The following is a 24286-nucleotide window of genomic DNA, read 5'->3' as shown; positions in this document are numbered from 1 at the left end:
TTTACATCTGAGGTGTTTAAAGACTCCATTTGTCCATTATTTATTTCTAAAGATACACGACAATGTATAAAGGGCTCAATTACCTTCTATGTTACATTATGGCCCCATAGAAACAGTTTTTGTAAAAATAGGCTAACGATTGTGTCATAACCACTCGACTCTCTGTCACACAGTAGAGAAATTACCGTACAGACAGGAGGAGAAGCTCGCAGGCAATTAACTTAATATGGCATACTGGCGTTACATTTTAAAATAAAATACAAAATAATTAATCAGAATACTTACTCCTGCTCACTCACGCCAAAGAACTCCCCGCTCAAGCTCGCCGTCTCTGCAAGATTAACAATGGCAGTTTGCACGCACAGCCACTAGAAGATTTACATCTGTCAGACAGGTTGCTGACGTCATCAAGCTTAGTTTGAGTCTGCGCGTCAGAAACGGAAGTGCTTAAAATAATTAAAAATGGGCTTCACTTGTCTCAATTGAGTTCCAATGGGATCTCTGTGTTCATTTCTTTTACTGTCTATGGTTTGAAACCGTTGTGTGTGTTTCAGATGCATGATGCTGTTTCAGAGATAAAGAAAAGAGTTAACTTTTCAAAGTGTGTTATTAGTGTGGTGTGCGCATACTTTGTGCTATCGTGCACACCAAGCTATTGTATGCATAACTAGGAACATAGTGTATGAGTGCTGTCCAGTTTATTTAGCCGACTGTCTCTCTGCTAGCACCGGTGTATCTGCAGTGTTGCCAACTAATTTTCAGAGAAAGTTGCTAAAGGAAGGTTGATTTGTTGCTAAAAGTTGCTAAATGACGCTCTGATGTCATTGCGTGATGAGGGCGCTACGTAATCACTACACAAAATTGTATCACTGCATCAAATATAAGCTAAAATACTTGATATGTTGATTTATATTTTAATTTAAATAATAATAATGCATAATATAATATTAAAATATAAATAACTGTATTTTTTGAATTGTTGAACACTTACAAATCTTTTGAACAATTTCAGATTTATTTTTTTTGCTTGTAAACTAGTAAAACTACTACGCATTCTGAGCAATAGTTTTAAGTATTGTATAAGTTAGTATGCTACACTCTAAAAACAGGGCAAAATCTAATATGTTAATATGAAGGAATTTTTCGTATAGATTTTTTTTAGATTTTAATTACGCATTGTATTTAGTGTTTAAAGGTTTACAATGGATAATGTATAATGTCCTTGAAAGATACTAGTACCTTTTCCATTTTTCTAGATATTGTTCTTGCAATGTGATAAGTGATCAACAATCACAGTTACAAGCTAACACGGTGTATCATTAATGAACAATTATTAAATTTGTATTATTATTAATTAATCAAACAATTGCAAACAGCAAGTAACTTGATTTACATGATGTGTACTCATCTTTGGTTTCCTCTTTTTGTGTATATTAGATGAAAATATGAGCCTTTTTTATCACTCAAGTCACTTATTAATTGTTGCTTAAAGTTGCCAAATAAATGTTAAAAATTGTTACATTTGTTGCTAGGTACTTCTTTGAAAAAAAGTTGCTACTGTAGTCTGAAAAGTTGCTAAATCTAGCAACAAAATTGCTAAGTTGGGAACACTTGAGAAACACCTACTGTCTCGGAATGTCTGTTCCACTTTACGCAAACATACTACAATTCTTGCGTAGTTGCCGAGTTACTATACGTACGATCAGAACTAGCGTGCGCAAGAAGCACGACTGGATGTACGGCAAGTCAAATAGTTCAAAATACCGTCGTTAATCCTAAACTTGAAAATAGTTTTAAGACAAAAGCCTTTTCAACTTGAAATGTATTTCCTTTTTTTTTCAATTACCGATTTCAATGTGATGCTTGAGGCTTTGGCTATTCTGTTTTATACTGTTGTATACTTTAATTTATGCTCATTTATGTAAAAAAATATTTGTGTGTGGCGTGTGCAAAACATTCATTAGAATAAGTATACAATGAACCATAAATGTTGTGTATAAACCAGAACCCTATGCACACATGAAAATTTTAATTCATAGTGATTTTTTCCCCCTTTATTCAATAAACTTTAAACCTGGTTAACAGACTCTGTGCCTTTGTCAGAAAGAATGATCTTTGTTGCCCCAAACCTGTGAACTAAATTAATGCAGTACACAACTGCTTCATATTTAGTCAGAATAGCATAGGCAATTTTGTGTAATGGTCAATAAATGTACTCATTTACATTGTTGGTCCTGGTGGTGACTTTCCCCACTAAAGTCATCCATGCTGTTAACATAATCAGTTTATGTCTAACAGCAATGTTGAAAAGGAAAATATTTAGTAGACTTTTGAACCATTTATCAACGTCCACCCCCATTCCAGGCCAGTAGAATCTAGCTGAAATGGCAAGCTTGCTTTTTTCTAATTCTAAAATAAAAATTGACAGGCCTCTTTTTGTCCTACAGCCAAATTTCTTCTAAACTTTACATTGTTTTCTGAGAATATAATACCCTGAGTTTGGACGTCAGCATGGATTACACTAATTTGCAATGAAAAAAATAAAACTGCAAAAACTCCGACATAAGACAAAAATAAAGGAACAACTGCAAGATGCATAAAAAAAAATAGAACATAAACGGGGGTGTGATAATCATTTTACTATGCTGCAGTGTAGCAAGAAATTTGTCCCATTTTGCTTTCCTTACATCCAGGTGTGTTTGGTGTATTTGCATGCGGCAGTGTTGCCAAATTCTCCTCAGCTTCATTCAGGCAGCCCTTGGAAATCAGGTGAGATCACTGCACCTGTTTACATGTGATGTGTATAGAAGTTTTCACTTTAAACTTTACTGGAGATTTTTCATGTTAGGGATGATAACCAATAAAAATATTCTGCCAATATAAAAAATGTTTTTTCTAGAAATAAATTAAAATGATGCACCAAAAATTTACATTGTTATTACAATAACTCATTATAATATACAGCCGTGGCCAAAAAATTTTGAGAGTGACAAATATTAAGTTATCAAATGTTATCAGTTTTTATGATGGCTTAATTCACGGCCACCTTTTTTTAAAGTTTGCTCACACATCAGACTTACTGACTAATGATCTATGAAGAAGATGTCTCCATCCTCTTCTGTCTTTATTTCTATTCTTATCTCTGTGGGTAGTTTTTGTGTCCACTGTTGATGTTAAGTTGTAATGACCTCGTTACATTGTGATGCAATATGTTATTCCATTTGGAAATTTATTTAATTTACGCCCCTACAGTTGCAGCTTGAAGTTGCGCTGGAATTATTATTGACCCCAATATTATAATAAGATGAACTGATGAGATTTTCATGACATTTTGTTTGTTTTGTGCAGAAACGTGAAGAGGGCTGGTGGGTTGTTATTGGACACCACGAATTAAACGGTCTCATCTCAATCAAGAGACTAACCGTTCAACAGAAGGACAAGGTAAAGTCCTACAGTAGTGCATTATTCCTGTGTAGTATTAAAAATAAGAGTCTTGTGAGAACTGTTAATGACTTGGGTTCTGTTTTCATCCCTCAGGTGAAACTTGACTTTGTGGCTTAGTGGATTAGTTCTAATGAATGATTGTACTGTCATCTGAAAGCAGTTAAAGTATTTTTATATATATTTTTGAATATTGTGACTGTTTAATTCATTGTGATTTAAATGAAACAGATACATTGGAGATTTGTTTTGCACTTTTTTATTAAAAGATCATCAGAAGAAATCTCTGAGGTCATTTAAAGTCATAGAATAACTGCATTAAATAGAGAAATGGCTCATTTGTGGTCCGTGTTTAGATGTGGGGATTTAGTGAGCTTGTTAAGACAGAGTCTCCAAACACATTGGCGTATGAAGCCTTAAGGTAGTGGACGTAGTTCTGCAGGCTGCGGTTGGCGCTGTTCACTTGCTCCAACTGGTTCTTCATGTCCTGAAGTTTGCACTGAAATCGTTTCTCCGTCTGAAAAATGAAACCCAAACTGCTTCTAAAAGGTCCTAATGCAAGTGCATATATGATTATTTGATATGTAAGGGAAATGTAAGGCAGATTAAAACGAGCGAAGCATCAGCACCATGTTGCTGATTCCCACAAATCACTGACTCTTAATGACCTTTCAAATGGTTCATGTTTACTGGATAAAGATTTTTAGAATTTTTAAAAAAATCGATGGGCTTGAATTTCCATCTGGACAGGTGCATCTCAATAAATTAGAATGTTGTGGAAAATTCAACTCAAATTATGAAACTTGTGTATTAAATTCAACGCACACAGACTGAAGTAAAGTGGTTTAGTTGATTGGTTTTTAATTTTAATGGTTTTGGCTCACATTTAACAAAAACCCACCAATTCACTATCTCAACAAACTAGAATACTTCACAAGACCAAAAAAAAAAACATTTCTAATTCATTTTTGGCCTTCTGGAGAGTATGTTTATTTACTGTTCATGTACTCAATACTTGGTAGGGGCTCCTTTTGCTTTAATTACTTCATCAATTCATCGTGGCATAGAGGTGATCCGTTTGTGGCACTGCTGAGGTGGTCTGGAAGTTTAGGTTTCTTTGACAGTGGCCTTCAGCTCATCTGCATTTTTTGGTCTCTGTTTTTCATTTTTCTCTTGACAATAGCCCATAGATTCTCGATGGGGTTCAGGTCTGGTGAGTTTGTTGGCCAGTCAAGCACACCAACACCATGGTCATTTAAACAACTTTTGGCAGTGTGAGCAGGTGCCAAATCCTGCTGGAAAATGAAATCAGAATCTTCAAAAAGCTGGTCAGCAGAAGGAAGCATGAAGTGCTCCAGAATTTCTTGGTAAGCGGGTGCAGTGACTTTGGTTTGGCAGTGACATTGCACCCCAAATCATCACAGACTGGAAACTTAACACTGGACTTCAAGCAACTTGGTCTATGAGCTTCTCCACCCTTCCTCCAGACTCTAGGACCTTCTAATTCGTTGAGATTGGTGGGTTTTTATTAAATGTGAGCCAAAATCATCACAATTTAAAGAACCAAAGACTTAAACTACTGCAGTTTATGTGCAGTGAATTTATTTAATAAACAAGTTTCACAATTTGAGTTGAATTACTGAAATAAATTAACTTTTCCACAACATAAGAATTTATTGAGATGCACCTGTATATCAAATACTAAGTTTTAGTAATTATACTCATTGGTGACTTTTCTCTCAATAATAAAGCAATGTTATCACATTGGCATAAGCTTGTTTCAGTCTACTTTTTATTAATATTCATTTTCCAACATTTCTAGAGTGAAATACATTGAAAAAAAAATAAAACTCTAGAAGCAACTCTAAAAACATGCCTCATAGACTTCTATTATGAATATGTTTCTCTAAAGGCACATGGTGATGGGAAAATATATTTCAATGCTTTTACATTCTCTTACAGAAGTATCGGATTCCCCCTAACTTGCAAAAGCATTGTCAAGATTTTTCCACCTCCCACTGCATTTTATGTCTCTTGCTAGAGAACGGAAACATTTTCTGTGTGAATGCAAAGTTTCTTAGGACAAACGCAAAAAGCATTGATATGATGAATGACAGTTCTGCCATCCATCGCTATGAACTCCCTTAAGCCATGTCATACATTTTAGTCATGTTGGATTTTTTTTTAAATCAAACTGAACCACAGCTCAAATGGATTTACTCTTACTATTCACAGAGAATTTAACATTATAATAATTTGATGATTTTTGTTTTTGTGGAGCTTGTTAAGAAATGTGCAATGGAAAGTTTGAGCGAACACTTACGTCCTCTTTGCTGCGGCGCAGCTGACCCAGCTCATTTTTAGCCAGGCTCAGCTGACTCTCCAAATCCAGAATTTTAGACTGAGCTGAGCGTTCTTTGGAGCGCACCCGCTCCAGGCTCTGGTCCACCTGTAAACAAAGACTCATGTATACACGAACCTCACACAGGTGCAACATCTGTAGCATCAAAAAGAATTAGCTGTTGACTGTGACCTGTCTCTGCACCTCCTCCCTGGCCTGCTCCAGCTGTCTGTAGAGGGAGTCACACTCTCGGCTCCTCTCCTCCAGATGCAGCTGTGTGTTGTGGATGGTTTCCTCACGCTTAGCGACAACCTGAAGCAGATCCCTGTTCTGAGTGCTCACATCCTCCATCTTCCTGTGTGAACCAAGAAGGGAGAATGATACAGAAATCTGTTAAAGCTGTTAAATTTAAGCACACAATAGATAATACCAATTTAGGTCAACCAATTACAAAGCAATGCTTAATTTTGTTCAGTCTGTGGTGCAAAAAGGTTGAATAAGTGATTAATGAAAAAACTGGATCAGGTCAAAGTGTTCAATTTTACTGGTAGTCCACTATATGAAGATTTTTTGGGTATAATATGTCACCTTTTGCTTTATTTTACAATCCTCAAATACATAAATGAACTAGTGTCCTGCACCTACTAGTAAAAAAATAATAAAAAATCTGGTATCGGAATAATTTTTGATTTGACTGTATTTAACTTCAGCTTTTTGTGTCACTTGGGTGTTTTTTTTAAAGATCCAGTCAAATGTTATTCATTTATTAGTATTTTCTGTGGACATTTCCTGTTTAGAAGGAAAGTTATGAATCAAATTTAAATAAATATTACATAAATCAATACAATTAAAATGTGACGTTTTCTAGCCAGTGACAGGAGATTAGAAAATAATATTCTCAATATGTTTTTGGTGTATTTATTAGAGGAGATGACAATTTAAATAGAAATTGAAATTTTGATTCCTTTGCAAATATATTTTATAATATATGTATTACAGGAAGAGTACTGGTTTCATCATGGTTTCATATAATCTTTGAAATATTATATTAAACTACATATAATGCCATCAATATATTTTGGTTGATTTTATAGAAGAAGGAAATTTAAATGGAAATTTTTCAGAATTTTGATTTCATTAGGTCTTTTAAAAAATATAATATAATATAATATAATATAATATAATATAATATAATATAATATAATATAATATAATATAATATAATATAATATAATATAATATAATATAATATAATATATTATTACAGATGTGCAGGAGACCTTTGAGTGTCTTCCATGGAGCGTTTCAACTGCATGTTTTCCTCAAGTAGAAATAAGTTCTTCTCCTGGAGATTCTCTATTTTACAACTCTGCTGCTCCATCTATAAACAAACAAGAAAATACATGATGAAATAAAAATCCCTCGTGATTTCACTGTAAACATGACTAAACACGCATGATCACCTTGACTCGGAGATCAGACAGAGTGCTGTTCTGCTCTGCGTTTCTCCTGTCCTGGATGTGCATGTTCTCTCTGGCCTCCCTGAGCTCGTTCTCCGAGTGCTTCAGAGCTTCACGCAGCATCTCCATTTCCTTCAGCCGAGCGTGGAGCTGCTTGCGGCTCTGTTCCACCTCTCTTTCCATCTCCTCGCGGTCACCCTGTGCTTCCTTCTCCACCATCTCCAGCCTCAAAGTGTACTCATCTGACTCCAAGCGTGTCTTTTGCAACTGCAAGAATTATGACGGGTTAGCGTACTACGACTCAGTGAAGATGGATTGTAATGAGCTATGTTAAAAGCACCTGGCTCTTGTAACCCTCCACCAGACTCTCAAAGTCTCTGAGAGAAATCTTCAGCTGCTGCACCTCCGACTGAGACAAAGACAGCCTGTCCTCTGTGGCTGACAGAGTGCTCTTAAAGTAGAGAAAAATGCAAGATAATGCACAAAAATCTAAATCAGCACTTAAATGGTTTTGGAGTAATAAGAAAAGTCTAGATCTAGACAGGTTTTATCTGATTTCTTGCCTTGAGTCTCTGGTTTTCCAGTTTGGTGGCCGTGTTCTCTGAGGTGAGGGAGTGTAGACGGCTGAGAAGCCCCTCTCTCTCTGTGCAGGACTTCTCCTCACAACTGCGCAGCTGTTCACTCAACTCAATGAGGCGGCTGCAAAGAGCAAAGTCTACAATCACCATCCACTGTGAGCTCCACAAAACATGACAATTGGGTTAATATCAGGAAACTCATGTCAAAAAAATAGTCAATCCTCAAAAGGAAATAAAAACTGGAAAAGAAATGAACAAGAAATTTAGAATTAGGAACAAAGTTATTCCCCTTAATTCTTGTTGCCATATTGCAAAATATTTAAAACCTCCAAAAAGAAAAATTTTATGATAAAGACATTTATAATGTTACAAAAGATTTCTATTTCAGACAAATGCAGTTCTGCTTAACTTTCTATTCAACAAAGAAACGCAACAAAAATTCTTCTCAGCTGTTTTCAACATAATAATAAATGTTTCTGAGCAGAAAATCTGAATATTTTATGATTTAAGGATAATGTGACTGGAGTAATGGTGCTAAAAATTCAGCTTTGAAATCACTGGAATAAATTTGATTTTTAAAATATATTAAAAATGGGAAAGTTATTTTAAATAGTACAAATATTTCAAAAGTTTACTGTTTTTGCTGTACTTTGGATCAAATAAATGCAGGCTTGGTAAATAAAAGAGACTAAAAAATGTTAAAAATCTTGCTGTTCAAAAAGTTTGATTGGTAGTATGTAGACAGACAGAGAGAACATTCAAAAGTTAATACAGTAAATCCCAGAAAATTCCAAAATTAAGAAATGTCAAAAATTACATTGTACATATGGGATGAAGTAATGTATTATGCTAATAAGAAAATGAAGAAGTAAAGATAAAGATAATTTAGATCAAGTAGAATATGTAAAATGATTATGGTGGTAATGACAACTGGGTAGAAAAAACTGTTTACCACAAAACAATGCAAATCTTAATGGTCAGAAATGCAGTTTTTTTTTTTTAATATGAAATCTGACTGGGACATTGTCTTAGCAGGGTTTGTGAGATTCACTTTTTTACAGAGATATTGATTGACAATTAAATTGAAAGAGAATTTCAAAAACTCAGATCTCACCGATGTATCTCCCCAAGCATCATAAATTACTCAGAACATCATCCATAATTCAGACTAAAAATAATAAATCATAGACGGGAACACTTAGAACAAGTAAAGAAAGAGTCACTGACTTATTTAAGGTGTTGATCTCGGACTCCAGCTGGCATTTCTCTCTATTCTGTTTGGAGTAGCGCTGCCGCAGCTCCTCGGCGGTGGAGAGAGCCTCGGCTAACTGAGCCTCCTGAGGAGATGACACAAACACATCAGAGTTTGCACTGCATGGCTCATACTGGCCATCTGCATAAAAAAAAATCTGCCTTTCAAACAAACTGTGATGTCGATAAAAAATGAATACATGAGCCAGCAGTGTCATATTATAAAAAGGACATTTTGAAAATGATTTAATCAATTAGCACTTTGTAAACCATGAAAGTCTACTAAATATTTCTTTGTGTTTATGAAACCTTGTAGTACAGTTCATGTATTGTTCTTCTGGCCAGTACCTTGTCCAGGAGTTCTGCAGAGAGCTGTGCAGCTGTATTCACACTGTGTTCAGCCTGTTTCCTCTGGTCCTCCAAGACCTGTTTGTGGACACCTCTGTCTCCTTCACAATGCTGCTTCAGCTCTCTCATCTGCTCCAGCAGGCCTTGCACCTCCTCCTGCTGATGCTGCAGTGTGTCTTCCAGCCTCTGTGCCAGGGTACAGAACAGACTTACGTGATGGACCTTTATGTCAATGAAAAACCGTGACTAAAGCAAAAGTAGGCTCACTTGAATCTGAGCCTCCAGCCGGTTATTCTCAGCTTCTTTCTTGTTCAGCTGTTTCTGCAAGCGTCTGCGGGTGGATTCAAGAACCTTTGACAGCTCTCCTGCAGTCTTCAGATGATCCTGGGATCACAAAACACTTCCTACAACACTGGAGCTAATCTGATGCATATTCACTATATGCAAGCATTTAGAAATGCAGAAGAGGCAATAAAAGATTCGGTAGAAGAATCTTATGCAAATAAATAAAAAAAGAGGGAATTTGTGGGATACCATTATTACCTTTTCATTTTCCAAATTCTCAGCCATCTCATTGGCCTCTCTGTCCCTGAGGTTGAGTTTAGTCTCAAGCTTCTAAAAGAGCAAGTAAAACATTATAACCATTTAAAATATGTTTTTTGGGGGGGTTTAATGTATTCTAAAACTTTTTCCCTTTGATGGCAAAGCTCAATCTTCATCTGCCATTACTCCAGTATTCAGTGTCACATGATCCTTCAGAAATGATTTGAATATGCCGATTTGGTCCATGGAAACATTTTGAATTATTATCAATGTTGTGCTGCTGATTCTGCTGATGAACAAAATGTTTTTAAAAGTTCAGCATTTCTTTTTACCAACAGACATATTTTGCAAAACAAGTTTTCACCGTCACTTTAGACAAATTGGTAACACTTTAGAATAAGGTTCCATTAGTTAATGTTAGTTAACTACATTCGTTAACATGAACTAAGCAAGAACAATCCTTCTACAGCATTTATAAGTCTTAGTTCATGTTAATTTCAACATTTACTAATGTATTATTTAAATCAAAAGTTGTGCTTGTTAACATTACTTAATGCACTGTGAATTACCATGAACTAACAATGAATAACTGTATTTTCATTAACTAACATTAACGAAGATGAATAAATACAGTCAGTAATAAATGTATTATTCATTGTTTGTTCATGTTAATTAATACATTAACTAATGGAACCTTATTCTAAAGTGTTACCGACAAATTTAACACATACTTTTTGAGTATGATGTATGTGTATCAAGCTCACTTTATTGTTATATATACATAAATGTATATACAGAGAGAGAGTTAGATTACAAACCCTTTTTTCAGCCTCAGATTCAGCAAGTTTTCTCATTAGCATCTCCTTCTCATCAGACAACCTCAGTGCATCTGTCTGTGGTGAAAAGGACAGACAAAACGACATTTTTTATTTGAAAAAAAAAAAAAGCGTGCAATACTGCAGAACCAACAGCCAACCTAAACATGATGAGACAAATTAATTTAGGAAGTTTTTGTACCTCTCGTCCATGCTGTTCCCTCAAAAGCCGTCTGAGAGTGCGGTTTGTCTCCACAAACGTGTCCAACTTTTGCTCTAGTAGCTCATGTTGATGACCCAACTGATCAGACTGCGTCTTTGACTGTTTTTTGTCCTGAATGCACAAATTGACTTTTTATATAATTATTATTCAAGAGAAACAGGTAACTGAAAAGCTGGGAGTTTTGCCAACCTTCTTAAGTTTGCCCACTGTTTCCCTCAGTGCTGTAACATGTTTGGCTACAGCCTGGCCGTCTATCTCAGCTTCCACCAGTTTCCTCAGCAAAGTTTCTATCTCCTGATGTGGAGGTCCCGTTTCTGATCTATCCACATAATTCACACATTTTAAGCATTTGGTCACAACAACCCAAAAAAGAAGCTAATGTGTCAGAAAGAACTATACCTCATATGTCCAGACTCAGCCTGCGTCCCGTCTACAGTGCTACGCAGATCAGCGTTCTCACGCTTCGACCTTCTCAAGCCCTTGCTGGCTTCTTCAAGTCTTTCCTCATGCTGATCAATCAAACGCCGACAGGCGCTCAACTGCTGTGACTGGTGCTTTAAGTGGTCCTCTGCCTGCCGTAACTTCACCTATGAAGATTCAGACATTCAAATCCACAATGTTGCACAGTGAATTGTGAATCCATCTTATAGTCATGGTTATGTATAACCCATACCTCACTTTTTATACAATCAACCTCTGACATTAGACTTTCAATTTTTCTCTCATATTTGTCGATTACTCCTCTCGCATCGACCTCTTCACTGGACAGGTCAGTGAGCTGCAGAGGAGGTGAAGAAGGGTCAGTGGCCCGTCCCTGGGTGATGTCCAAGCCACGAGTAGCCCCCTGAAATATTTTTTTATTAAAGTACAGTCATTTAGAGACAAAATAAAAAGACTCATTATAGATGATTTGTGCTGGCAAATGAAGTAGAATAGGACTTAACAAACCTCCCATTTGTATTCTCTTCGTCTTGAAGCCTTTCCAGGAGGAACCCAGGGAGCTCGGACCTTCACACTGGCTGTGGATCGTAAATGGCTCACTTTCCCCTGCTGAACATAAAGAGCTGTGATGAGTGATTTCACGGTCTCAGTAAAACAAACAACTCACTGTTTTAAACTGGAATGATAAACAGCATGCATCCCGACCTGGCTCTTCTGTGGACTCTTCTTCAGGTGGACATGCACAGATGTTGAGTCTGGGACATGAACGTGGACGGGCGGGGAGGAGGACCGTGCTTTCATCCCTTCAATTCAGTAAGGGCGATCTTTATTTGTCTTAAGAATATTAAAAAGTTCACCAGATGTGTAGCATAAAATTGGAAGAAAAGTAAAACAGATGTGTTATTAATCATACTTGCATATCTTTTGAACTAAAAGACTATTGGTTCTAAGTCAAGTCTATGTTTATGCTACTAATCTTTTCTGCTTATACACGAAATATTTATATGACCAGTTAAATAATCCTGATCGATGAAAACTTATGTACTTTAAACGATTGGTGTAATATGAATAAAAAATACTACTAACCTCGATACAAGTATGTAACGTTGCTTCCCCTGTGTTATGTTGTTTGCTGCACCCGGTAGACTTTCGCATGGACAACAATAGCCGCCAATCGGAGACGCGTCTGACGCTCTAAATCCCGCCTTCTACATTCTGTTTGGCTTCTGATTGGCTGGTTCGAAACTTAAGCGACAAAGATTTGAAAAAACGTTTAACGCCCAATGAACTGAAGCTGATTATGTTTCTATGCCAACGACGCGTTGCTATGTGCCTCCTATTCTAACCTTTGTCCGTGAGATTTTCTCATTCATAAATTGACATTTTGTTCGCATTCAGTTGTGGTGAACTTAAATTGGAATTAATATAACAATGTGTATTTTAATATGTAAGACAGTCTCGTCTAAGATGAGTTCGCAGTATTATTTCGAGAAAACATGATTAACCAGCTGACAAACATCTGCTTGAGATTTTTACTTTATTTCATTGACAAAAAATTATCACTTTTTTCTAATGGGAATATGATGCATAGGCGAAGTTCTTGGTTAACTGGATACTACAAATGTCCAAAACAACTTTCAGAAATAAACCATTACTCCGTGAGATCACATTTTAAGTTAAACCCCTTGAAATCCCAAGATTGAAAGGCATTAATATGAACATTCAGTAAACCACAAATTTTAAAGTCATTGGACACATATGACCCAGTCAACAGTAATGCAAACTGAGGTAGACACAAGCATGTTTGAGGGCTGAGCTCATCACGATGAGAGGGGAACCACTTCAGTAAGACAAAAGGGACAAACATTCAAAAGAATGAGTAACTTGTGGAAAGAAATTAACCGTTATTTGCTGAAAATAATTACCAGATTATACATTTGTCCAGTATTGTTGTCAAGCTACAAACTAGTTCACAGAGATGGAAAAAACTGGATGGTTTTGAAACAATCCCTCTAAAACCCATTCACAATGTCTATAGATTATATGAAATGGCCAAATCAAGTTTGGTTGCAAAACAAACTATTTGTTTTTAATCTCTTGGAATTAAATTCTTAGCTCTGTGATTACAGTCTGAGCAAAGGAACAATGGAAGCCAGTTACATAGCTTAACAAAAATTAGTCTTTTAAGATTTGCAAAACCAGTAGACTACCATTAGATGGCATCAAGCTTGTTGTGCTGTGGTATAAAGTGTTTCAAGTTGGTTCAGCGATGACAGAAGCTTTGATTTTATGACTCTCGTTGTGTGGCCTTCTCCATACGTCGATACCAGTTCTTCACCTTGGTATGTTCCATCATGTCTTCATATGCCTGAAGGCCCTCCATAACCCTCAGAACACCAAACACAGCCTGTGTTGAAAACACACGGTATAAGAATGTATTTGCCACCATACCACAGATACTTAAACAATCAGGAAAATCAGAAGAATCAGAAATAATAAAATTCATATCTTCAAAGCAAAAGTTTGGGTTCCCAAAAAAAACAACACTTATTTAGAAAGTGTGCATTAAATTGACCAAACGTGACAGTAAAGACTTTTATAATGTTACATTACAATAAATGCTGTTCTTTAAACTATTTATGATCATAAAAATATTAGGCAGTACAACTTTTGCAACACTGGCTAATGAATAAATGGCTGATGAAAATACAGCTTTGCCATCAAAGGTATAAACTACATTTTAAAATAAATTTATATAAAAAAAACTATTTACACTTATAATTTTTTAACAATATTACTGTTTTTACTGTATTTTAGATCAAATAAACTAAGCCTTTGTTACCAAAAGAGACTTCTTTCAACATAAAAGAAAAAATCTTACAGATCCAAACTTTACAACGGTAGTGTATTTATGTATAATTTTAGACTTCAAGAAAACCACATACCAGATCTGCAAGGTTGGGTTGATCTCCTCCCATAAATTTCTTGTTCTTTCCGATGGCTGACACCCAATCATTGACGGCCTTGTAGAGATCCTGTCTCACATCATCTTGCAGATGGTGTCTGTGTAGTATGATAAGGTTAAACTTTATGATCAAGACATTTTTGACAAATATCTTTATTATGCATTATTTAAAATGCTTAAAAACATACTTATTTTTCAATCTCTTTGAAATGATCCACATGGCAGCAGCTCCAAAGTACTTGGCAAAGAATCCCTCAAATGTGCCAAATTTTCCTTCTCGCACAATGTAATCAAAGGATGCAAGGGCTTCAGTCGGTGTTCGGTAAACATTTGGGGAAATTAAGTGCACCAGCCACTCATCTGCCCATTTCCGCCATTTAATCTCCTCTCTGGGCAAAAAGTGTTAATCCAATGGTTATGTTTGACTCTGCCAATTCAGTTAAAAAAAAGATAATAAAGCAATCACTTTCAGACTGATTACTGATTCGCTTTACTTTCTGTTGTCTTTTCCAGGATATAGATGATCAGCATCTGCGTCTCGTACCATGACCCAGTACTTATTGCCAAACTCTATCACATCTTTTCCACGGTCATTTTTTGCCTTCATCTCAGGATAACATGTGAGAATCTCAGACATAGTTTTTTCCCTAAAAGAAGCAATGAATGAACAGAATAAAAATTTGCATTTATATTTACATTTATTTGCTTAAAGCAAAGCAACTATCACAAAACTGAACAAGGTGCTTAAAAGTTCACAATCAACCCCCCTCCAGCGTGAGACCCAATCAAAACTGTGAAAACATTATGTTTATTGTCACTTTTCATTCTGCTTTCTGAAGAATAATCATACTTTGGGGCATCCATGGTCACTTGGTCTCACATTATTTTAAGGTCCAACCCTTGCTTTTAACAAACCTACGACTTTTGCCTTGATAAACTCGTTATTTACCACTTATTAGTTAGTATGGTAGTCGTTAAGAATTGGGTAGGACTAGGGATCCAGGATATGTGCTTTATAAGTACTAATAAACTGCCAATAAGTTTAATAATAGGCATGCTAATTTGCAACTAGTTAATGAAAATTTGTTAAAGGCATTTCTAAATTACTATACCAAATGTTTATGCAACTATTAAAGTCATCAAAACCGCTTAAATGTTAACACAAACATTCATATAAAAATAGCAAACGGAAAATGCTCACCTGCTGACAAGGTATGTCTTCAAAACACTTATTATTACTGAAGAATCATTAAGTTGCTATTGAGATATAAACAAAGAGAGGTACTTGATGAGCTGAAGGACGCATCATATACCAGAAATACGATATCGATCATCATCAGAAAGATACGAAGAGCTGCATACCAACGTCCCGTTCACCATCAGGATGGGGACTTTTCTGTACGTGGACCACTTGATCTCCTGTCGCATGACGGGATTGACCTCCACAATTTCATATGGCAGCCCATGATAATCCAGGAAGGCTCGCACCTTGCTGCAAAACGGACAGGTCTTATACTGATACAGTGTCAACTTCAGATCTGTCCCCAGCTCAGGTGCCTGTTCAACACAAGAAACCACGGTGAGCAAACAACCCCAACACTAAGGGCACATCAACACTTCCATCAAAAACTTTATGTATATTTACATACATACATTTGATTTTTCGTCTGCATGGTGACGCTGAAGCGTGAGTTTGACGGTCTGGTACAAGCCGAAACCACCACCGAGCAAGAAGGCGCATCCCAGGACTCTCCCGCTGCCACGCGTCGGCGCAGCGAGCAACGCTCTGGATCTAAACCCCGCTCCGCCGGTTCCGTAAGCCCTTCCTTGGCATCTCATGGAGAATCTCGGCACTAGTGCTGCGGCGTTTGTTACACGGCATGTCGGCGTGTCTAAAACTAACCGGGCGACCTTACTGAGCGTTCTTGCACAGGCCGCCGCCATCATGGTTTTACATAAACTCCCACAAGTCTACGGCAAGCGCAATCAAACAAATGCTACAAGCTAATAGACGTTCCTCGGAGAACGTTTAACGTTACTCCCTCCAGGGGGCGCGAGGGGTTTCAAAAACCGAATCTCGCATTCAAATATTTTCTTTAAAGAAGTAATAGTTTTTATAATATATATAAAATGTCTAAAGTTTTTTAAATAATATAATAGCTTTTATATATTAAATTATTTGAAATACAAATAAAAAGTATGCTTCAATAATCAAATAAGGATCATAATAAGACATAATAAGGATCACCCAGCACAAATCTCTTTAAAACATTGTTGGGAAAAGGAGAAGAGCTAGACAAAAAGCGTTGGGTGAACAGTTATACGAAAAGCAACAGTTAAAATCAATAGAATCAAAATTCAGACCAACAGTACCATTTCCAGTAGTGCCACCTTTGGTACTGCCTGAAGGGAAAGTAGATCTTACACTATTACAAAAGAAGAACAAAAATAGGGGGTTTATTTTGAATTCACATAGGCTACTATACAGGAATATATTAATAATTACTACAGTTATATCCAGATTTACACAGATGCATCAAAGAGTTTAGTGGATAGGATAGGAGTAGCTGTTCCAGAGTTTAATATTACAATAATGAAGAGGATTAGCGATAATGCAGTGTTGTAGTCGAGACCAGCTCATTCGAGTCCGAGTCCAGATCGAGTCCAGAGAGGGTCGAGTCCGAGTCAAGACCGAGTTCAGAAAGGGTCGAGTCCGAGTCAAGACCGAGTTCAGAAAGGGTCGAGTCCGAGTCAAGACCGAGTTCAGAAAGGGTCGAGTCCGAGTCAAGACCGAGACCAGAGAGATTGGGTCTGAGACAAGACCTAAAGAAATCTTCAAGAGTATGTAAAATGTATGATGGAAACAATAAAGGGTAAAAGGGTCACATAGTATGTGGTGTAAAGGTAATTTTATTAGAATTATGAATTGTTACTTGTCAATATTAAGTGCTCATTTTCACATAACATCGTTGTACCACTATACACATCCATATAACCTTTCTAGTACACATAATATTACTGTACGACTCTATATTGTAATTCTACATAACACTTCTAGTACAAGTAACATTACTGTACCACTATACCTGTAAATGTTCAACTGTAACAGCTTTTACATAACTTTTAACCCTGAAGCTTAACTAATGACTGCTAATATCCTGAAAATGTCTTGGATTATGTGCACTTTAGATGTTGTGAAGATTAAAGATGGGCATAATTACTTTTCAAAAAAATAAGTGAGGAGACCATCCTGCAACCCAACCGAGCACGATGTGGTCTCATGATCAATCCACCCCGACTAAAAACTCTCTCTATTGGTGCAGAGGAAGCGGGGACTGACAAAAGTTACCATTTCATCCCTTTCTGTAACAGCAACGGATAATCTAATGCTAATTTCACTGGATGGTGGGTTTTAATGCAGGGTAAAATACACACTAGTCGAAGTTTTTTTTAGTTACGGAAGGCATACACACAAGAGCCGACTGACTGTCCAGGAAATTTTCATGCAAAAGTGTGTATGTGCCAGGGGAAGAAAGCTGGTTGAAATGCCATATAAGTTCAATGCCTTCTGTCAGACATTTTTTTGGGGGGAGATGTTTAGTGTTGAGACAGTCAGTCTGTGTCTGTATTCATTATATAATTTAATTAAACAATATTTGTTTTTTTTCTGTGACCATTTTGTCCTACTTTGTAAAAATAAAACAGTTGAGAGAAATAATGTAGCAATGTGGCTTTCTGGAAAGCGGGATCACTACAGGCGGATGGCAGGAGGGTAACTTAAGGCCGGTGACACACTGGCTGCGTGGCGTCTCTGCTGCGTGCTAGAAGCATGGTGGCTGCTTCGCGTTTTCTGTGTCTTTACACACCAGAAGCGTGTCTGACGCGGCGCTGGCGCGCTGCTTCTGCTATAGGTGACATAGAGAGAGGCCGCCGAAAAACCAGGCTCTTGCAAAATAGAGTATGTTTGACAGGTGCAATATTTGAAAATCGATAATTATTTATTTATTTATTTAAATTACATTTATATCAGAATTTATGCCAACCTATAGACTTTAAAATATCAAAATGTCATGAATTAATATGTATTTGTGTACATAATGACACAAGTGACATATAAACATATTTTCCTAGTTTATTTTGCCTGGAAACGCTTCCAACACGCGCGTGTTCGCGTGAAAATAGGCGTCGGTTCTATTTCTAGCATGCACGCATTTTCCGCGCGGCTCGAGCTGCGCCTGGGATGCGCGTCTCACGCAGGCAGTCTGCAAGCTCTAACCTGTTAACATGGGAGCCAAATTAAAAACAGACACGCCACGCAGCTGAGACGCTTGCGCCATGCATCCAGTGTGTCGCTGGCCTAACGTCTAAAGAAAATCACCAGTCATTGGATGTATCAATCATACATCAATTTAAAGAAACATTAACATACAGTAATAATCATGAAATATTTTGATTGGGACTCGAGTGGACTCGGGCATAAGTCCGATTCCTAATATGTTCGAGTCCGAGTCAATACCGAGTCAAAATGCACACGAGTCCATGACAAGACCGAGACCATTAAAATACGGTCTCGAGACCGAGTCCAAGACCGAGTCCGAGTCTCGAGTACACAACACTGCGATAATGTATCAGTAAACACAGGAGAAATGCTAGCTATTCTGTTAGCAGTACAGTGGATAGAGGAAATAAGACCATAGAGAGTTATTATTTGTTCAGATTCAACTTCATCATTAATCTATAGAACAGTCACTGAGATAGCAGAGAAGATATTTTGTTAGAAACACAACAAACATTATATAGAATTTAAATGATGGGCATTGAAGTTATATTTTTTGTGGGTGCCAGCACATATAGAAATCATAAGAAATGAAATGGCAGATAAAGCTGCAAAGGAGGCCATAAAAAGAGAATACATTGATGTGACAGTTAACATCAGTAAGATGGAAATAAAGGGCATTATTAAACAGAAGTTGAAGAAAAGGTGGCAAATGCAGTGGGAGGAAAAGAGGAAAGGACTGTGGTTTTACAAAATTCAGAAGAGAGTGGGAGAAATGAGATGTGCAAGAAATAAAAAGGAGAGAAGAGGCAATTATATCTAGACTTAGATTTGGGCACACAGGGTTAAACAGCACTTTATTTAAAATAGGTAAACATAACACCGGATGTGAATACTGTGGGCAACAAGAGACAATAGAACACGTCATGGTGCACTGTAAGAAAAATGAGGGGAAAAGGTGGGGAATGATCTGAAACCTTAGAATGGAAAGAATTAATTTTGATTTAGTAGAAATTCTTAAATTCTTAGAATAATCAATATGATTGAGAAGATTTGAGTCCTAATTTTTGTTTTGTTGATTTTGGTTTGTTTTTTTAATTCGGTTTAGTTTTATTTTGTTTGGAATAAAATAAGTAGTAGTCATTCGGATCCACACTCCATACCAGTTGGTGGCGGTAATGCACCTTTTCGTTGTGTACCAACCGCCAAGAAAAACTCCAGAAAGAAGAAGAAAATACCTACATAGCAGACTTAATTATATGTTTTTGTTACTAGGGATAATATTTATAGAACAAAACATGGACATTGTTTGGCCAAGGAGGTCTCTATCTGTTAGCATTCCCATTCATCTTAAAAGCAGTTGCTTAAAACCCTTGGTTATAGATTAGTTTCAGTTACCTGTTAAATTTGCTCGAGTTTGTGTCATTTAAAATATATTTGAGAATTTCATTTTAATCCTTAAAAAACTGAAAAAGGTAATGCATAAATATCTAACGTATATTGTTTAACCCGCTTAAGTTTAATGATGACCTCATACATCATTCCCCCAGATCTGCTCCCATTTTACAACAGTGAGCGCAAGTTAGATTAAAGTGATTATTATGTTTTGAATATGGATATTTTATTACAAAAACGCATCGATTCACTACAGATGGCCTTTGATCACCCCCCTCACCACCACCACCCGTTAAGTTGCATCAAATGGCTTGAGAGATCAAATATATATTTTTAAAATAACTCCAACTGAATTCATCTGAAAGAAGAAAATAATATATTGTAGGCCTACACCTAGGATGACTTTAGAGCGAGTAATTTATGGCTTAGTTAACATTTTTGGCTTTTTAATATTTTCATGCATTTTACCAAATATTATTATGATATAGAAGAATAAGTCACATTTGATCACTGTTTATTATTTATTTATTTGTTTTTCTCAGTCACTATGTTTCATATCTTGTTTGTTTGTGTGTGTGTGTGTGTGTGTGTGTGTTCTGTACTGATATGGAAACTGGCAAAAGGAAAATGTTCTGTTTCAGGAAACGGGGAACTTAGAGATGTTTTAACTGATGTTATAAACAGGAAAAGGGAAAAGCTTTTAAGAACGCGTAGACAGTTTTTTTTTTACAGCATGTTATAATCAACGAGTCATTGCACAACAAAGATGATCCAGAATTTTTGTGGCATCCTCTTTGGCAATAGCATGTGTAACTGTCACCACATGTCTCATTGTTCTTCCAGTTAGAGGTCTAATAGTTACTGCTATTGCCACTGGCATATATTAAATATTGTGTAAATGTTGAATGAGATTTTGAAATGTCATGCCAAATATTGGCTCATGTTGCATTTCATGAGAGCTACACATATTCCAAAAAAGTGGGGACGGGTGGCAATAAGAGGCCGGAAAAGTTCAATGTACATATAAGGAACAGCTGGAGGACCAATTTGCAATTTATTAGGTCAATTGGCAACATGATTGGGTATAAAAAGAGCCTCTCAGAGACCAATTTCCCCAATGCTGGAGTGAAAAATAGTGGAGCAATATCAGAAAGGAGTTTGAAGTTATCATCATCTACAGTGCATAATATAATCCAAAGATTCAGAGAATCTGGAACAATCTCTGTGCATAAGGGTCAAGGCCAGACCATACTGGATGCCCTTGATCTTCGGGCCCTTAGATGGCACTGCATCACATACAGGTATGTTACTGTAATGGAAATCACAATATGGGCTCAGGAATACTTCCAGAAAACATTGTTGGTGAACACAATCCACCGTGACATTCACTGTTGCCGGCTAAAACTCTATAGCTCAAAAAAGAAGCCATATCTAAACATGATCCAGAAGCGCAGGCCTTTTCTCCAGACCAAGGCTCATTTAAAATGGACTGTGGCAAAGTGGAAAACTGTTCTGTGGTCAGACGAATCCAAATTTGAAGTTCTTTTTTGGAAAACTGGGACGCCATGTCATCCGGACTACAGAGGACAAGGCCAACCCAAGTTGTTATCAGCGCTCAGTTCAGAAGCCTGCATCTCTGATGGTATGGGGTTGCATGAGTGCGTGTGGCATGGGCAGCTGGAAAGGCACCATCAATGCTGAAAGGTATATCCAAGTTTTAGAACAACATATGCTCCCATCCAGACAACGTCTCTTTCAGGGAAGACTTTGCATTTTCCAACATAATAATGCCAGACTACATACTGTAAAAATTACAACATCATGGCTGCGTAGAAGAGGGTTACAGGTACTGAAATGACCAGCCTGCAGTCCAGATCTTTCACCCATAGAAAATATTTGGCACATCATAAAGTGGAAGAAGACCTAAGACAGTTGAGCAACTAGAAGCCTCTATTAGACAAGAATGGGACAACATTCCTATTCCTAAACTTGAGCAACTTGTCTCCTCAGTCCCCAGACATTAGCAGACTGTTATAAAAAGAAGAGGGGATGCCACACAGTGGTAAACATGGCCTTGTCCCAACTTTTTTTAGATGTGTTGATGCCATGAAATTTAAAATCAACTTATTTTTCCCTTAAAATTATACATTTTCTCAGTTTAAACATTTCATATGCCATCTATGTTGTATTCTGAATAAAATTTTGAAATTTAAACTTCCAAATCATTTCTGTTTTTATTCACAATTTGTACAGTGTCCCAACTATTTTGGAATCCGGTTTGTATAATGCCACATAACAGATTCATCTTGCATGGCTTATGACTAGTAACATTTTGAATGTCTAGGAAGGATACATATTTTAATCATTGTTGAGGTACAGCCCTGAAAATGTTATTTTGAGAGACAAGTTTCCCATCTTCGTGTAACGTTTCTTTATGATTCCATTGCCAGTCTCCTGAGGCAGAGTGGAACATTAAAGTGAATGGCTCCAACAGTTCCTCTCCAACACCACCCTGTCCTGTCTTTGTGTGGAATTGGATCTCTGTGTGTGTTCAGACAGAAGCTGTGCTTCCTTCCCTGCCTTTCTATTACCTCAACACAACACACAGTTCTTAGTTAGAGAGTGTTTATAAAAGCAGGGCTCATAAACAGGGGAACACAACTGTTCTGCAGGGGTTTCAGCAATTGTTTTGCAGTCTCAGTAATTTTTGTGTGAAAATTAAATAATGCATTATACAAAAATACAATATTAGGTTCACTTTAACTGAAGCTAAATGCTTCAAAGTCTCTTCTACAATAAAATGTAAATTTTAAATGATTTGCAATGCAAGCATTACATTGCATGATACAAATTTGAGATGCACTATTTATTGGCTCCATAGTGATTATTGGCTTGTATTAGAGATTTTTTTATATATCCATATTGACTAAAAAAGTTTGAGTCAAATATTTAATTAATTTAAAAGAAGCCACCATTCATATGATCAAAAACACAATACAATAATAATACTATTACAGTTTAAATAAGGTTTTTGATTCTTTGATGACTATAAAGTTCAAACAAATACTATGCATCCTTGCTGAATAAAAGTATGAATGACTTTAAAAATCATACTGACCCTAAACATTTAAACATATTTAATTATGCATGCTCTTTTTTACATTTAGATTACCTTTACTCTCATATCACAAGTTAATTTTGATGCTAATAATCCAAATACTTTGTATTAACTATATAATATTTATCAAATCTCAAAATGAATATCTTTTTCATACTGTAAATTACAATGTTGTAATGCCTAAATTCACTTGCAGCAACTGATTTTAGTTTCAGTGTTTTGTTTTATATTAAGATAAAATAGTATAGAATTCTAATATTGTTCAATTATTGTTTAAATTGAGTGTTATAATACATTTTACATCTCCTTGGTCTGTGTTTAAAGTTTGAACCGTAAAAGCCATCATACGTGAGAGGTAGAGTTTCAACAATCCATGTGTTCACAAGAAAGCTTGCACATGCCTGGACGTGAATGGAATGACACGAATGCAAGTCACGACATGTTAGTGCATATTCTAAGTGAATTCTAAATGTCACCAGACAGACCACAGCATGCAACTGAAGTCATATAGAAAGACGCGTCTTCGTGGTGAGATATGGTGCTCTTGTGCAAATACAGTTGTCTCTGTGGACTTTATTGCTGTTCCTCTAGGCATCTCTTTTCAAAGGTTGAGCGTTTGCTGTCTCCATGGCAACCACATCTCTCTATGGCTGCGTAGGATATCCTCTGCATTTCAAAACAGTTCCCACAGTCTGTGCTTTCATAATAGAGTGCCACCTCCCCGTGGTCTTCAACTATGCCTGCCATTAGATAATCGTCACATGCAACCCTCCGATATCGAACCGTGTGCTACCCAGGGTTATGCTTTTTTATCCTGTTGCATGACGGATGTGTGCATTTATCTGCATCCTTTAACTCACGCAGAGAACAAGACAAATATCTCAAATACTGTTATGGTTAAGGCAGTTTTAGAATAGGACAATTGTTTGTGGCCGAAAAGCTTTGTGACCTAGATTTAATGATAGGGCATTGCAATTTTTTTCAACTCTTTAATGGATCTGAGTGTATGTTGGCCATTTATATATATATGTGTGTGTGTGTGTGTGTGTGTGTGTGTTTTGTAGGATCCAGACCCAGACTCCCAGCTGCAC

The 24286-nt window shown here is 36.6% G+C and overlaps 2 protein-coding genes across 6 annotated transcripts; both read right to left on the bottom strand.

Moving 5' to 3' along the window:
• Positions 1-3684: 3684 nt before the first annotated feature.
• odf2b (outer dense fiber of sperm tails 2b) lies at positions 3685-12821 on the bottom strand. 5 transcript variants are annotated; one of them, XM_026270337.1, is made up of 19 exons: positions 12528-12821; positions 12147-12275; positions 11949-12050; positions 11674-11844; positions 11400-11587; positions 11190-11319; positions 10980-11111; positions 10781-10855; positions 9963-10034; positions 9687-9803; positions 9420-9605; positions 9048-9157; positions 7806-7941; positions 7583-7693; positions 7246-7509; positions 7048-7163; positions 5975-6137; positions 5765-5890; positions 3685-3958 (listed from the first exon to the last, which is right to left on the bottom strand). In XM_026270337.1, the coding sequence occupies exons 2-19, from the start codon at positions 12240-12242 to the stop codon at positions 3794-3796; spliced, it is 2460 nt and encodes an 819-aa protein (XP_026126122.1). In that variant the 5' UTR covers positions 12243-12275; positions 12528-12821; the 3' UTR covers positions 3685-3793. The 5 variants fall into 5 exon arrangements, with proteins under 5 accessions (XP_026126122.1, XP_026126126.1, XP_026126124.1 ...); XM_026270341.1 differs by having other exon boundaries at positions 7063-7163; XM_026270339.1 differs by having other exon boundaries at positions 11949-12047.
• Positions 12822-12961: 140 nt separating this feature from the next.
• On the bottom strand, positions 12962-16426 carry LOC113107674 (prostaglandin E synthase 2). The gene is made up of 7 exons (XM_026270342.1): positions 16060-16426; positions 15769-15963; positions 15608-15663; positions 14901-15053; positions 14595-14795; positions 14387-14504; positions 12962-13848 (listed from the first exon to the last, which is right to left on the bottom strand). The coding sequence occupies exons 1-7, from the start codon at positions 16351-16353 to the stop codon at positions 13729-13731; spliced, it is 1137 nt and encodes a 378-aa protein (XP_026126127.1). The 5' UTR covers positions 16354-16426; the 3' UTR covers positions 12962-13728.
• Positions 16427-24286: the final 7860 nt, after the last annotated feature.

This window comes from Carassius auratus, chromosome 8 (assembly GCF_003368295.1).
Source record: "Carassius auratus strain Wakin chromosome 8, ASM336829v1, whole genome shotgun sequence".
In the NCBI taxonomy this organism is placed as follows: domain Eukaryota; kingdom Metazoa; phylum Chordata; class Actinopteri; order Cypriniformes; family Cyprinidae; genus Carassius; species Carassius auratus.
Note: the sequence above shows the minus strand (reverse complement) of the source record. Positions and strands in the feature narration are given on the sequence as shown.

What these genes read in the sequence shown, in the direction of transcription:
- LOC113107674 (XM_026270342.1), bottom strand. Translation starts at nt 16,353, where the DNA reads ATGATGGCGGCGGCCTGTGCAAGAACGCTCAGTAAGGTCGCCCGGTTA. An exon ending in CCTGGAAAAGACAACAGAAA is followed by an intron (nt 14,796 to 14,900) that starts GTAAAGCGAATC and finishes CTTTTTGCCCAG; the next exon opens with AGAGGAGATTAAATGGCGGA. An exon ending in AACCCAACCTTGCAGATCTG is followed by an intron (nt 13,849 to 14,386) that starts GTATGTGGTTTT and finishes TTTTCAACACAG; the next exon opens with GCTGTGTTTGGTGTTCTGAG.
- odf2b (XM_026270337.1), bottom strand. Translation starts at nt 12,242, where the DNA reads ATGAAAGCACGGTCCTCCTCCCCGCCCGTCCACGTTCATGTCCCAGAC. An exon ending in TGTCTGATCTCCGAGTCAAG is followed by an intron (nt 7,164 to 7,245) that starts GTGATCATGCGT and finishes GTTTGTTTATAG; the next exon opens with ATGGAGCAGCAGAGTTGTAA. An exon ending in CAAAGGTCTCCTGCACATCT is followed by an intron (nt 6,138 to 7,047) that starts GTAATAATATAT and finishes TGGTTCACACAG; the next exon opens with GAAGATGGAGGATGTGAGCA.